This window comes from Myxocyprinus asiaticus, chromosome 49 (genome assembly GCF_019703515.2).
Source record: "Myxocyprinus asiaticus isolate MX2 ecotype Aquarium Trade chromosome 49, UBuf_Myxa_2, whole genome shotgun sequence".
Lineage (NCBI taxonomy): Eukaryota > Metazoa > Chordata > Actinopteri > Cypriniformes > Catostomidae > Myxocyprinus > Myxocyprinus asiaticus.
The window spans coordinates 21,889,795-21,905,987 of record NC_059392.1 but is presented as its reverse complement, the minus strand read 5'-3'; the positions used below and the strand labels follow the sequence as shown (position 1 = coordinate 21,905,987).

The 16,193-nt window shown below is 35.7% G+C and overlaps 1 protein-coding gene across 5 annotated transcripts in view; it reads right to left on the bottom strand.

Annotated features, from left to right (window-relative positions):
• LOC127438443 (run domain Beclin-1-interacting and cysteine-rich domain-containing protein-like) overlaps nt 1-14,158 on the bottom strand; it is a 43,584-nt gene extending 29,426 nt beyond the window's left edge. For 3 of the 5 annotated variants that reach the window (XM_051694036.1, XM_051694038.1, XM_051694041.1), the window contains exons 1-7: nt 14,010-14,158; nt 12,780-12,933; nt 9,254-9,337; nt 8,993-9,152; nt 8,746-8,852; nt 4,091-4,268; nt 296-685 (exon numbers count right to left, since the gene is read on the bottom strand). In XM_051694036.1, coding sequence (XP_051549996.1) covers nt 296-685; nt 4,091-4,268; nt 8,746-8,852; nt 8,993-9,152; nt 9,254-9,337; nt 12,780-12,933; nt 14,010-14,047 — 1,111 coding nt within the window. In that variant the 5' untranslated portion in view covers nt 14,048-14,158. Of the gene's footprint in view, nt 1-295; nt 686-4,090; nt 4,269-8,745; nt 8,853-8,992; nt 9,153-9,253; nt 9,338-12,760; nt 12,934-14,009 lie in introns of those variants that run through there. The other 2 variants (XM_051694039.1, XM_051694040.1) reach the window with 2 other exon arrangements.
• Nucleotides 14,159-16,193: the final 2,035 nt, after the last annotated feature.

Sequence of the window (16,193 nt, the reverse complement as noted above, 5' to 3'; positions counted from 1 at the left end):
AATTGATATTGGACTTCCCAACACTACTTGAGAGAGAGAAGACATTACAATAGTGTGTTTGATTATTGCTTCAGTTCGCTCATGCACAATAAAATATGACAGTCAGTAGCTTTGTACTACACTATTTCGTAAATAGCTAAGCTTTTGTTACGTTACAAAAAAAAAAAAAAAAAAAAAAAAAGTTACGTTCGTTGCGTCACTACTTTTAGTTTTGTTGCCGTTAATTACTCCCCAACACTGATTGGACGAGGCCTTTGTCTTGCAGAATGCAATTAATTTAACTGTTTGTACGCACCATTCTTCTGTTTCTGAGTGATGCCCGTGTCGGACAGAGAGCGGATATGGCCCTTGGAGCTCCGCCCCACACTCCTCTGAGCCTCTGAGAAAGAGCAGCGGCGCGGTGGGGGCGGAGCCAAAGATGTGGGGGTGGTGCCTTGATTTCCGGTGTGTTCAATGCTCTGATTGGAGCTGGATGAGTCTCGTCGTTTGTGCTTTCCCAGATTTCCGATAGCCAGATATTCCGGCCCATCATCCAGATCGGCATCCGTACAATCCCGGATCTCAGCCTGATCAGGCGAGGTGGTTTTGGTGAAGGAAATCTGGTGGATTCCTGTGTCTGGGGGACTCTGATTTTCTCCACCGAGCACCCATGGTGCACCCTGGGCACTGCTGGATGGGACAACATCTGAAAGGCAAACACACAAGAGATGCATTGTGGGCATTTTCCACACATATACTTCGGTGTCCCATAGCAAAAAAATTAATTGTTTTCTGTTGTGACTACAACAAAACTATTATCTAACATAAAATTAACATAGCATGAAGTAGTTAGTTTTTAATACATCAAATGTTTTCTCAACTGTATTCAGCAATTAAAATTCTACATCACTTTGACATCTGTCGAATTAATATCCAAATTGCTGTATTAAAAAAATAGAATTAAAAAATATTTTTAATAATATTAAACATTTTTATTAAATAATCTTTAATTATAAGCAAACTACCAAAATCTTCATATTCAGCTGTGTTCCAAATTTTGCATGCAACCATATTAGTGCATAATATGCCCCATTATCAAAAATGCATCATGTGACACCCAAGAAATGACATAATCTGGACCCTTTCTACAACATGTCAGATGAATTTCATTTCATATTCTAAATTTTCTACAAATATAAGTGTATTGACTGCATTAGTCAAGCCATTAAGCCTTTTCTAAATGTTTTTTTTTTTTTTTTATCTCTTTCATTTATGCAAAATATACGTTTATTAATAAACGATTTATTTATATGTATTTTTTATTTATACATTTAACCTAATTTTAATAATTATATATTTAATACATTTTCTCAATTTAATTTTGATGTTTATTAAATCTAAGCCTAAACTGATGTTTAATCTGGCTAAATCTGCAAACCTGTTTCTCATTCTGGCATAGTATGTTTTTATTTATTTATTTTTTTCTCATTCATTTATTGATTACCTATTTATTTAATACATTTTAGTTAATAATCTATTTATCTATTATTCATTAAAAATAAAATATTTAATACATGTTATCAATTACATTTTATTAATTACATTTCATTTATTTATTTTTAATTTATACATTTATTAAACTTAATTTCAATAATTATATATTTTAAACATTTTCTCAATTTAATTTTGATGTTTATTCAATCAGGTTAAATTAATGTTTAATCAGGCTAAAACTACCACCCTGTTATCCATTTTGCATAGTATTTATTTATTACATTTTATCTATTAAAGAGGCCCTATTATGCTTTTGGGGATTTTACCTTTCTTTTAGTGTGTAATATAGCTATTTGTGTGCATGTAAAAGGTCTGCAAATTTACAAAGCACAAAGTCCACGCAAAAGGGAGTTATTCTCTCCCACAGACAACACTGCTCAAGAACTCCAATAAACGGGCTGTTTGTAGTCCAGCTATTTCTTCCGTAAAGTATCTACGTCACTATGTAACACATCTGCATAATGCCCGCCTAAGGGCTACTTTGGGCAGCCCTCAAACAAATGTAGTTATAGCCGAGGCCAGGATGAGTTGGGTTAGTGTTGTCGCCATGTCGAGAAGACGCTGTTTTCTTCACTACGAAAGCAAAACCTCTTTGTTTGAACTTCCAAAGGCAGATGAATTGAAGTATCAGTGGTTAAAATTAATTTTTAGCACTATTCCTCAGCAGTACAACCACAACCAATGCCAGATTTTCAAGTCGGTTACTCCTGAAAGATGGTGCAGTTCCCACTTTACTGGGACAATCTGGCGCTTCAGGATCACAACCTGTAAGTAGGCTTGATTATCTGTGGATTTATCTGCTACGAGAGTTCAAATGCGGAGTTTTGTGTTGTAGTTACAGTGTACACCCAGTGCACAGCTGTAGGCCTCTGCTAACCTGCCAGCTAATGTTATTGTGTTGAAATAGTTTTGCTAATCAGCTGCGGGCCCACTTTTACCTACAATTGTGTAGAATTATGCAGGTTGTTTGTCGTTCTTACTATCATGAATAGTGATCAAGTGTGAAGATTTATTTTTACAAATGGTCATTTTATGTCTACAATCCACGGCAGTGCTCGGCTAACTTGCAATGTAATGTCATTGTTTTGGTAAGGGTTTACTATTCAGCTGTGGGCCGGCTTTTACCTAAAACTGTGTAACAAAATGGTCGATCTCAAGAGTCTTATATAATTATATAATTACAAGCTGTAATGTTACGGCCGCTATCCGTGGTAGCCCGCGGCTAACTTGCTCACTAACTCTCTAATACACCCGGTACTGTCCAACCAGTTGTAAGCCTCTGTTCTCCATTCATATCTCGGGCAAAAAAAAGTTCGGCTACACCCATTCCAGCAAAAGATGACTAACTTAGATGCACTACGTGTCTTTTATTTTAAGCTTAGTTAGTTCACAATAATTAACGGTGTACTTGTAAGAAAGCTACAAAATTAAAACTTTTGTGTATTTAGTTACATTTTATTTATTACATTTTATGTATGCGTTACATTTTTTTAAAATTTATTAAACAATTTTAATCATTTATTATAAATTGTATACATTTAATTTTGATGTTTTTTTTAATCTAAAGCTAATCTGATGTTTAATCAGGCTAAATCTACAAACCTGTTCCTCATTCTGTCATAGTATGTATTTATTTTTTTATTATTCACTTATTCATTCATTTAATATATTTTAGTTACACATTTATTTATTCATTCATTTAATATATTTTATTACATTTTATCTATTACCTTTTATTTTTAATGTATACATTTTAAGAATTATTTAAATATTTTACATATTTTCTCTATTGTATTTTGATGTTAATTAAATCAGGATAAATTAATGTTTAATTAGGCTAAATCTGCCACCCTTTTACCAATTCTGGCATAGCATTTATTTAATCATTTTCTATTTATAAAATTTTACTTATCTATTACATTTAATAAAATGATTTATAACATTTTATGACGTTTTATTTATTAATTAAGTGTTCCTTATTTATCTACTTATTATTTCATTTTATTTATTGTTAATTTATTAATTTATTTGATAAATTATATAACAATTTTATAAATTGTCTCATGTTTATTGCTAGAAAATGACAAAATCACACAAATCTGTCTTCAAACTGCATTGAAGACATGCCGCAAATTCTGGTAACAGTGTTGCAAAAAATAAACCAAAAATAAACAGGTTGAATAAAAAAAATAAAAAATAAAAAAAAACAGCTCATATGAAATTTTGCTTGACCTGAGGTGGACAAACAACATTTACCGAAGGTTAAGCACCTCTTTTAACTGACTATTTGTTGGAAAATAAAAAAATTTACTATTTTTTTATAGAAGGATCAGGCCCCATTTTGTATCTTATTCGTGGAAAGTGCCTGTGATTCTGAGAAATGGTCAAATACCGCAAGCATTTCTAACAGCCCACCTTCTATCTCCAGTTTTCTCGCCAAACACCACACTGTTTACTGTTCATATTGGGACTTTTTGAATGTAGGCAAGCAAGCATTTAGTGCCAGTAATAGAGAGCCACAGAGCGGCCTGTTGTTCTTGCTGTGAAATCTGCTGACCTGAGCTGCTCTTTGAGTTTGGGGTGTTGGGAATCTCTGTAAGGCAGCTCTGGGAAGTGGTGAATCTATGAGACTCGGAGCTGTCTGAAGTATTCAAGCTTCCTGCAGCCCTGGGGAGCAAAACCAGACTCTGGCTCTTCAGCAAACCCATGGGAGGAGACTCTTTCAGGTGTGAAAGCTTTAAATGAAACAGTATGTAAAATAGTGAGGCAACACTTGTGAATCCTTAAGCCAAAAATGTACTCAATGAAAGTATGCCAACACAAAAAAAAGCTTGTGTGATTACATTAAAAGTTTAACGGTGCAATATGTAACATTGACATAAAGCATTTAAAATGGGGACTACAGTCCAACTTCAAAATACTGGACAGAGTCGTCTCCCCCACCCCCTCCTCCCCAGACAGTTGCCAGGTTGAGGACATGCAACAGGAACGAGCAAACTGACAATGGCAAGCGATGTGCCTTACACTGTAAGCTGATTAGCTAATGTGTATATTTGCAATGTTTTTATTGTTTGCAAATTATAAACCAGTTCATGTGGATTTGTTATAACTCTGCTAATATTAGCTAGATGTATTGCTGGCTTCCATGGATGCAGAGCGCTGTGTTTGCCTGCTAACTTGTTTCAAATCTGGCAACCCGGGGTGTCTAAATACTATTGGGAAATGGGAAGTGGGTGGGATCACACAGGCCAAAACACAAACAGACATTCTAGCCCAGAATGGACATTTCAAAGTAGAATATACTGGCTGTAGCATTGCTTTCGGAGAAGCCAGTATTTCAACTTAGCATGTTTCCTAAATCTCTGATCAAATATTATGATAATTTTATGCTTTATTACAGAAAATATATTACATATTGCACCTTTAAGGTTTCTCAAAATGACTTTTCATATCTTTATTGAACACATTGATCTTACGTCTACTGTCTCTGGTGGAAAGGTATGTTTATTGGAATGATCTATAAAAGCTTTGTGGAGATACACATTTGGGCCAGACGCTCAAATCAGTGAGATAACATAAATTACGTGTGAGATTGTGGGCGCTTTCCTATAAAACAAACACAAACGCTGGATGTCATTCTCTTACGGATACATGTTTCATGAAGTTAATTGTTTTCTGGTCTAAAGATTTCAGAGGATCTCATAAAAAGGTTACCACCTCTGAAAGATGTTACAAATGCTTTCTATTGAACTTTGGCCTCCATAAATCCAAATAGATGAGTTCCCATCAAGTTGAGGAAATTCAACACCACTGTTAGTTTTCCTAAGCATAGTTTTAGAGAGAAAGAGTGAGGTGTACAGTACTGTGCAAAAGTCTTAAGCACATAAGATGCTTCACAAAAACATTTGTCTTAAGATGGTTATTTATATCTGCTACTTTAGTGTGTCAATAGGAAATATAAATTTTAAACTCCCAAGCATTTCTTTTGCAAATAGAATAGAATCGAATAGAAGAACAGGGAGCCCTGCAACAGATGGCATGGTCCCCACAGAGCCCCCCCCACTGAATACGGAGTCAGTCTGGGATTACAAGAAGAGACAGAAGCAATTGAGACAGCCTAAATAGATAGAAGAACTGTGGTGAATTCTCCAAGAAGCTTGAACATCCTATCTGCCAACAACCAAGAAAAACTGTGTCCAGGTGTACCTAGGAGAATTGGTGCTGTTTTGAAGGCAAAAGTGGTCACACCAAATACTAATTAAGCTTTTTTTTTTAAGTTTACTTTGTATGACGTTAATTGATAAATGAAAACTATATATGGTATTATTTTTTCAGATATCCTTACTATGCAACATTTTTCCCAAGTGCCTAAAACATTAAACATGTATTTTACATTGCAGCTTATTACTGCACAATTCAGGTTTGGAAATGTTTGTAGTGTAGAAGACGGATAAGATAAATAATTATACTATACACACACTACATTCCAATGAAATAATCTAATCCCAGCTGTATTATAGAGTTGTGGGAGTACCGCAGTTTCGTGTTGCTTAGCAGACTTTGCAACACAGAGAACAATTGTACCAGCATTATACTGGAGTACAAGAATGTCAAATTGTCCATCTGAAGGTTCACAGAAAGTGGCTTGTGCAGCAAAATTGCCAAACATTCAATCGAATGAGTTTTGGAATGCCAAAACATTTCTCCTGAAAATGAATGTCAATGAAGGGAAGTTTTTTATTTGTCTACTAACAATGTCCAGGTATACTCATCACAGCGCTATTTCCACCACAGTATTCTATTAAACACAATACAGAATTTGAAATGTGCTGGAAATGACACAGTTGTGAGAATTTTCAGGAAAAATAAGAAAAAAAAAGGGACAAAAACGACACAAATCTCCTGTGAAGCATGGACATACACTGTTGGACATTGTTAGTAGACAAATTAAAAGAAAATTGTGAGCTATTGAAAAATGTATAACAAGACTTTTCTATAAGTCCACAGTGCTAAAAGTGCCAGAAGTTAAAGAAACACTTATATATCAACGCTTTAAACTTGGCCTGCCGAGAAAACAATTATTATCACAATTTTAATAACTACAACCTTGACCAACACAAACAATAGATTGTTTTAAAGCTCAGAAGCTGTACTTTACAATGCATATAGGCATTATGACCAAAACTGAACAAGTGCTTAAAAATTTGCAGACAAATCAGAAGTGTTGCATTTTGATCATTTATTAATAATTTTGCACTGCACATTTTATTGTAATCGGTAAAAACATCAAACTCATCAAATAGTCATATGTCGTTGGAATGCTCTCAAAGAGAATAATACAACCAGTCTATTTGTTTAACTCACAGACAATAATATAGAGAGTAACATCTAAGTATATGTCTTTGACATGCATGCTAAATATAAACAGGTGTTGCTTATATGCAGTGTTTTCGCTTATAACTTTAAGAAAAATAAACGGAATATAAAATATCACAAACCATTACTTAAGATTAGATGATTATCTTTAAAACGAGCCCATACACAACAAAATCAGATACATAAATAATTAGATAATCCACAAGAAGCACAATGTGCACACAGCAAATAATGTGATACTTTAACACGTTAGCTTTCCTGGATCAGATGACTTAATCGGAAATGATGTAGTACGTTGTCCAGCGTCATGGAATGCTAAATCGTATTAGGATTCAAATTGCTGCAACCAGAGGGGGAAGTCCTCCAAATATGGGCAGAGAGGATCGTTCACTCTAATTACATATGGTCACCAGGAGATGGCGACAAGTACATGACACAGACTCAATGATGGCTCAAATGACACACTATGGAACTGAATAAGATCTCATGACTTATTCCTGCATGCTCTGGAGAGAGAGCATACCTTTAGTCATTGTGTAATTAGTTCTTATGTACAGTTATGTTTTATTTGTTTAGAGAGGCTTTTGGAAACTTGCAGACATTTTTGGACACTAGGAGAAATAATTTTTGAAACGCTATAACTTTTGATTGCTTTGTCGTATCAACACAAATTTTACTCAGTTACAGGTGACATGACTGAAAACAAAACAAAAGCAAAGAGCTACCTTATATACACACTGAGATATATAATGTCAAATCAGAAAAATAAGAAGAAAGTTTTTTCTCAAGTTTTTCTGTGATTTTTCAGCAGTTTCTTAGACTGAGTGTCTCAGAATTGATCATAATCTACATCATAAAAAAATGTATGTCTTCTTTAAAATGATACCAAACACTTGGCCCTCCTTGTTTTTTTGTTCGAGTTACAAGCCTTTCATTTTGGGTATGCCACCGAAACGGGAAATCTTTAAAAACACCCTCAGAGCTTAAAGAGTTAAACAAATCTATATAGAAAACATCTGAAGTTACTGTTACCAGAGGTAATGCCACCAGTCCCTACACCTAAAAGTGTATATACTTCCTCCAACAATGAGAACATGAACATGCACACCAATACGCTTATTACTCCCAAAAATCTGATTCTTTAAAAAATTAGACAAAGCCAGAAATCCTGCGTCTGAGACCGCCAATCCGCACATCTTATCACGTGGCTTGTTGAGCGGGTTACCGCTGAGACGTAGCGCGTGTGGAGGCTTCACGCTATTTTCCGCAGCATCTACGCACAACTCACCACGCGCCCCACCGAGAGCGAGAACCACACATTATAGCGACCACAAGGAGGTTACCCCATGTGACTCTACCCTCACTAGCAACTGGGCCAATTTGGTTGCTTAGGAGTCCTGGCTGGAGTCACTCAGCACACCTTGGATTCAAACTCGTGACTCCAGGGGTGGTAGTCAGCGTCTTTGCTCGCTGAGCTACCCAGGTCCCTGATCAGTTTATTCTTAAGCTGTTTATGAACTTATGAACAGAGAAATGATTGATGTTTTTTGCATTCACATGACCACACAAATTGTCAGCTTAATAAGCATTATCGGTGAAAGAACTTACATTCAACATCATTGAGCGTGTTTACTTGCTAGATCACAGTGTTCAATAAAATAGTTTTTCCTTCTATGTTATGCTTAATCAAACCCCTTTAATGATTCACTTTATGACTTTGATAAAGATCAGCTCTCATTAAAGGTCATTTTAAAGAGTTCAAAAAAGTACAGCCACTGTATATTTGAAGTATGCAAGATTGTGTGCAGGTGCAGTTTCAAATGTAAAGTTTCTCACCCTGACTGTGTCGATGAGCGCCAGCATTCGAGGATTGTTCTGCTCTACCGCCTCCAGGCACTGGAACATAGCAGACACATGCGGCTCACTCAACAGGAAGGCCCCATCTACAGACCAAAACAATCACATAATAAATGATGACACACCAAAATGCATTTTCATTAGCTTATGAGCTGCCTTGGTAACTAGCAATTGTGTCAAAATGGTTGTATAAAGGCGCAAATTGTTCAGTAGGGGGTTGAGGTACCATTGTAGTATTTCTGTGTGTTTGCCTTGTGTTGCAGCAGTGGCTTGAGCTGAGCAGATAAGATGTGACATTGAAGACTGTGTAGAAGCCAGCGTTCGGCTTTATAACCCTCTCCAAAGCACTGCACGCCACTACTCAACACCGGCTCCAACTGACTGAACTGCAGAGAAAGAGGAAAAAGTGGTTAATGCTCATTTATGTCATCTAAACCACATGCAAGTGGTTCATCAGGTAGGAAAGATTCACTCAATGGACAATTACCTGTTCAACATGACGGGCTAAATGAGGACAGAGATACCGCACACACCACACAAAACGCCAGTAGTCTTTTTGCTTATAATATACCTGAAGGACAACAGGAAAAAAGGGCAAGTCAAAAACTCGCAGGGAAGAAATATTTTTGTAAACTAAAATAAAAAATTAAAACAGAATGATATCAAATCAAATTAAATTTCCAAAAGAACGAAAACTACACTGACGCTATAAAAGTGCAAAATGAAAAATAAAGAGATAATAACTTACGTTTTTGTATTTTCAATCCATGTGGAATCATCGGATTTAATTAGATTTAACTCTGACTTTAAACCAGGGGTGTCAAAGACGTGGCAGGTATACTTAAGATAAGTTAAGGAAAAAGTTCCATTAATTAATGCTAAAAAAACATTGGTTTTTCCAATGTTTTTTTTCCAATTGGTTTTTCCAAAAATTGGTTATACCGGTATACTTGATTAATAATATTAGATTTTTAGCCTACAGCCCGACAGAAATAAAAAAACGTTTTAATTTGTTGTGTTGGTTATAGCTCACATCTTTAAGAGGCAGAACCTTTCTCGTAATTATGTGCAGCATTCTGAATTTGGGTACATGCTCAGATTTGTGCTTTTTCAGCAGAAAGTGGAGCTGTGAGTGGCGCAACTGTAACAGAGCAACGAACCAAAGTAAAACTAGTGTCTCGCAGTAGGACAATTTGAGGAAAAAACGTAAAATTGAATTACTCAAAAACATTTGCATCCATTTATTATATCGGCGTAATATATTCATAATATTCTTTTAATGTACAGCAGGAAAGAAAAAAACTTTAATGCATTGTGCTGCATGTTATATATAGCATATAAAATGGTAGAACCTTTCTTTCAGAGGTCGACGATATATCGGTTTTACAGATTAATCGGCGTCGATACTTGCGGTTTTTAAAGCGGCAGAACTTTCTTGTAATTACATGCATCAGTTACGCACATGTTTAAATTTGAACTTTTTAGCTGAAAGTAGATCTATGAGTGGCGCAACTGTCCCAGTGCAACAAACGAAACTAAAACTAGTGTCTCGCAGCAGGATAATTTAATGAAAAACGTAAAATTAAATTGTGTGAAACAAACATTTGCGTCCATTTTTTATACTGGTATATGCATTTGATTCTAAAAACTTTTTAATTTGTTGTGCTGCATGTTATATTTTGCATATAAAGTGGTAAAATCTTGCATGCAACATTCAGAACTCGTGTACACGAGCAAATTCATGCTTTTTAGCAGAAAGAGGATCTGTGAGTGGCGCAACTGTCATAGAGAAACAAGCAAAGCAAAACAACAAAAACTGCCATCTTGCAGCAGGATAATGAGGAAAAACATTAGAACTAAATTATGCTAAAAAATATTTGCGTCCATTTATTATATCAGTATAATATATATATAACATTCTGTTTTAGCTACAACCTGACAGAAAGAAAAAAAAACTCTTTAATTTGTTGTGTTGGTTATAGCTCGCATCTTGAAGTGGCAGAAACTGTCTTGTAATCATGTGCATCAGTTGCGCACATACGCAAAATTGCACTTTTTAGCTGAAAGTGAACCTGTGAGTGTTGCAAAACAAAACTAAACTAAAACATACATCTCATAGCAGGAAGACATGGGCGTAATGGGCAAAAATCTATCGGTTTTTGCCTAGACCATTAATGATCTTATCCCAATAAGGTGGTTTACCTGACCACTCACATTGTTGGCTTATTATGGATAATCAGTGTTAGACCGTGATATAAACACACTAAACAACAACTACATGTAAACTATATCTAATAATGATACGAACAAAGCTAAAACTAAACATTTTAGTTTTTGAAAAGCAACAAATTAAATTAAAATGAACTAAAACAACAATGAAATTCAAAATCAAATCAAAATTAAAAATTAAATTAAAAATAAAAACTTGTGTAATTTTCAGAACTATTATAACCTTAACGCAGGTCCAATTGTGTTTTATTTATATATACAGTATATATAGGCATCCAAAAGTTTGGAATAATGTGCAGATTTTGCTCTTATGGAAATAAATTGGTACTTTTATTCACCAAAGTGGCATTCAGCTGATCACAAAGTATAGTCAGGACATTACTGATGTAAAAAACAGCACCATCACTATTTGAAAAAAAAAAAAGTCATTTTTGATCAAATCTAGACATCAGCCATCACTCCAACACCTTATCCTTGAGTAATCATGCTAAATTGCTAATTTGGTACTAGAAAATCACTTGCCATTATATCAAACACAGCTGAAAGCTATTTGGTTCGTTAAATGACCATTAAATTAACATTGTCTTTGTGTTTGTTTTTGAGTTGGCACAGTATGCATTGAGATTGGCATGTCTTAAGGTCAATATTAGGTCAAAAATGGCAAAAAAGAAACTTTTTTTGAAAGCTTTCTCTAGAAAATTGTCAGTCAATCAGTGTTTTAAGGAATGAAGGCTATACAATGTTTGAAATTGCCAAAAAAAAAGATTTCATACAAAGGTGTACAATACAGTCTTCAAAGACAAAGGACAACTGGCTCTAACAAGGACAGAAAGAGATGTGGAAGGCCAGATTTACAACTAAACAAGAGGATAAGTACATCAGATTCTCTAGTTTGAGAAATAAATTCCTCACATGTCCTCAGCTGACAGCTTCATTGAATTCTACCCGCTCAACACCAGTTTCATGTACAACAGTAAAGAGAAGACTCAGGGGTGCAGGCCTTATGGGAAGTATTGCAAAGAAAAAGCCACTTTTGAAGCAGAAAAACAAAAAGAAAAGGTTAGAGTGGGCAAAGAAACACAGACATTGGACAACAGATAATTGGAAAAGAGTGTTATGGATCTTAACCCCATTGAGCTTTTGTGGGATCAGCTAGACTGTACGGTGCGTGAGAAGTGCCCGACAAGACAGACACATCTATGGCAAGTGCTACAGGAAGTGTGGGGTGAAATGTCACCTGAGTATCTGGACTGACAGCTAGAATGCCAAGATCTGCAAAGCTGTCATTGCTGCACGTGAAGGATTTTTTGATGAGAACTCTTTGAAGCAGTTTAAGAAGTTCTGAACATTTTTTTCTAATTGTAATAGTAATTTTTCACATTATTATTGTCCTGACTATACATAGTGATCAGTTGAATGCCACTTTGGTGAATAAAAGTACCAATTTCTTTCCATAAGAGCAAAATCTGTACATTATTCCAAACTTTTGGCTGCCAGTGTGTGTATATTCTCTTATTTTAACTGCCACACAGGCAATTTCTATTCTAAACAAAGAAGAAGAATTGAAACTTTTAAACACATTCTTCCTTGTTTGATCTATTTTTGATCTCATGTGCCTAACTGGCAATTTATGTATTCTGCTATTTCTGTCTAATAGTTCCTGGCTGTAATAAATCAGGCTGTTGTTCAGGCATGTTTCTGGACAGAATATTGGAGTTACCACATGAAATTATTTATAAAACATACATAACTGTCTTTTGTTTACCTTTCTAAGTACACAGTACCTGTTCATGTTTTAGGCCATGGCCCAAGATATTATTCATGTCCTTGTGCAGGCGCTGAAGACCCCCATAGCGAGACCACACGTTAGGATTGTTGGTCGATAGCAAGCCTTCAACAGTCGTCTTTAGATTGTACAGAAGCTTCCAATGTTCCCATCTGATTGGAAAAAATAACTGATCACGGTATAGTATTGGTACCAGTTGATAATAGTAAGGCACTCTGATACAGTATAAACTGCGTTAATAAATAAATACCATATTTATATACCTTATTTAAATGTTTCTGTAAGACACTTGAAAGAATACCATGATACTACCATGGTACATGTATAAAAAATAAAAAAGAATTACCATAGCACATATCCCAAAAAACATGGTTCTACCATGGTAATTGTACTGTATAAAAAAGGAAGAAAAACTTTTTAGTACCACAGTACAAAAACACAGTACTACCATGGTACATGCCCAAATCCAAGGTATTAAGAATAATCCCTTAATTTACTTTCAATGAAAAAGTAATTTAATTACAGTAATGAATTACTTAGTAATGCATTACACCCAACACTGCCGCTGAGTCATTCAGTTTCTGTCATGTGTCTGTTTGCAAAAGTAGCTGTGAAACTTGCGACAACTTTGAGAGCCTCTTCAAAAACAAGGACTTAAAATGAGATTTTGCGATAACGTTTGCAATTTAACAACTAAATGTGAGCGTATCACAAGACTGGAGATGTAATTTACTATGTTTCTGTCAACTGCTCTGCTGGTTGAACCTGCTAGAACATACAATGCTGTGAAACTGGGACTCCGTACGTCATGAATATTAAATACATCACGCTTACGTTCCTTGCACGCCTTCCGTGAGCGCCCCGTCTCCTATTGGTTGATTCTCCAGCTATCCACTTACTAATGTAAACCTTTCAGCCAATCAGATTGGGCTACTGGGCGAATGTCACGTAGCGTGATTAATATTCATAAGACAAGCCTTCGCCATAGTGGGATTTATAAATTCGCTAGCCAGCTAGATCGATTTGAAACCTGAAATCGACCACTGTACCAGCAAACAAGATGATTATTGTATAGATTATTTAAATGTACTTTTACAAGGGGATAAAGTGCTAAAACTACTTAAATTAAGAAAGAATCTTAAACACAAGCCTCATAGTTAAAACTGTGTACTGTATCTAGCTGTCAAACTCAGCTCTGCTGCATATAATAGTCATATTATTTATTTACCTGCGCTCTCCATCCTCTGACCCCATCGATATTTCCATCTCCGTCCTAGTTAACTGTGATTTTTCCGTCTGACTGACCGTTTAAATCGGAGAAAGTCTCCAGTCAGGCAGAAGTAGGTGTTTTCACTGGGTGTCCTGCACAATAACAAAACGAGGATCATGAAGTCAGCGATAAAGGGCTGAGAACGGAAGTGTATTCCTGAAGTAGCGGAAGCAGATATTTTTCATGAAAAAAGTCGCTGGAGGAACTATTTATTAAATAAAATACAAATTATAATATTTTTTTTTTGTAATAATGTAACATTTTAAATAATATATGATTTATTTATTTATAAAAATTCAGGGGAAAAAAACTGTACAATTCTCCATAAAAAGAAAATCCACACCATAACAAGACAGGATAGGGAAGTCGGCGATAAAGCTCTGAAACCAGAGATGGATATCTGCAGTAGCGGAAACAGATCTTTTCAATGAAGCAAAAAAAAATAAAAAAATAAAAAAAATTAAAAATCGCTTGAGGAAAATTTTCTTTTATTTAAAATAAATGATATATATATATTTATTTTATAAATATATATATAATTTGCCTGCTGACGGACAGGCAGCAGATAGTGAGATAGGGGAATTTCACTTCCAGCACATGTACAATCAGCACAGATTGTGCTCTCCCCACTACTCTTCTCCCTGTACACAAATGACTGCATCGCCAAGGACCCCTCTGTTAATCTCCTGAAGTTTGCAGGCTACACTACTGTCATCAGCATCATCCGCGATGACAGTGAGTCTGCATACAGAAAGGAGGTTAAACAGGTGGCTCACTGGTGCAGTCAAAACAACCTTGAGCTGAACACGCTCAAAATGGTGTAGATGATTGTGGACTTTAGGAGGAACACCCCAACGCTGATCCCCCTCACTATTCTAAACAGCACTGTGGCAGCAGTGGAGTCATTCAGGTTCCTGGGCGCTACCATCTCACAGGACCTGAAGTGGGAGACCCACATTGACTCCATTGTGAAAAAGGCCCAGCAGAGGTTGTACTTCCTTCGCCAGCTGAGGAAGTTCAACCTGCCACAGGCGCTGCTGATACAGTTCTTCTCAGCAGTCACTGAGTCTGTCCTCTGCACTTCAATAACTGTCTGGTTTGGTTCAGCTATGAAATCGGATATCAGAAGACTACAAAGGACAGTTCGGACTGCTGAGAAGATTATTGGTAGCCCCTTGCCCTCCCTTCAAGAACTGTACTCAGGCACAAGAACAGTTTTTTTCCCTCAGGCTATCCATCTCATGAACAGTTAAAACTGCCCCATTGAGCAATAATTATGTGCAATGCACAGTGTAATCTATGCAAAATAACTTAACAACAAGCTGTAATGTAACCCTGTGATTCAAAATGTTTTGACAAAAAAAAAAAAATAAAATAAAACTTTAATAGGGCAATACAGAAACACACCAATAAAGAAATAAATAGTCTTTCAATTGTAAATTGTAAATCATAAACCTGTCATGAAACAACTGTTTATCTTGTATCATCATTTGAGTCCCCTATTAACATATGTGTAAAACATAATGTTAGCAATGAGTAGCAAACCCAACTTGAAACAAGCCTTGTGCATTATTACAGGCATTTCCTTAATACATCAACAAAATCCAGTAACTTTATATAATTTGCATTTTATTTATTTATTGAGAATGCCTGTTTGGCCTGTATCACATAAATGCTTGGAGTTGTCTACTAGGTATGCACCATCAACCTTGTTAGCATCATAGCACTCTGTTGCACTGTACTCTTCCATAAAAAAAAATAAAAAAAATAAATAAAAAATAAAACACTGCCATACTCTATCATCTTCCTTTCAGGAAGTAAATATCACCTCTTTTTTACACGACTCCTGTCCAAGGATCAGAAACAACATTTTTGGAAAAGAGAATTGTATAGGGAGAAGAAAATATAATATCAAGACTTTTAACAGGGCTAGGTGAATGTTGTGGGGTCAGTGAATCAGTGGAAAATGCCACAATTAACTGCAAAAGTATTTATTTGAAGCTGGAGGAGCTGAACACGCAGTCCTGATCGGTCCGGAGAAGAAGCAGCAGGTGGCGGTAATGCGTTATTTCACTTTGCGATCCGGAGTTCGAAAGAAAGAAGGAGGATCGAAACCGGAAACGAAAGAAATTGTAACAGGAA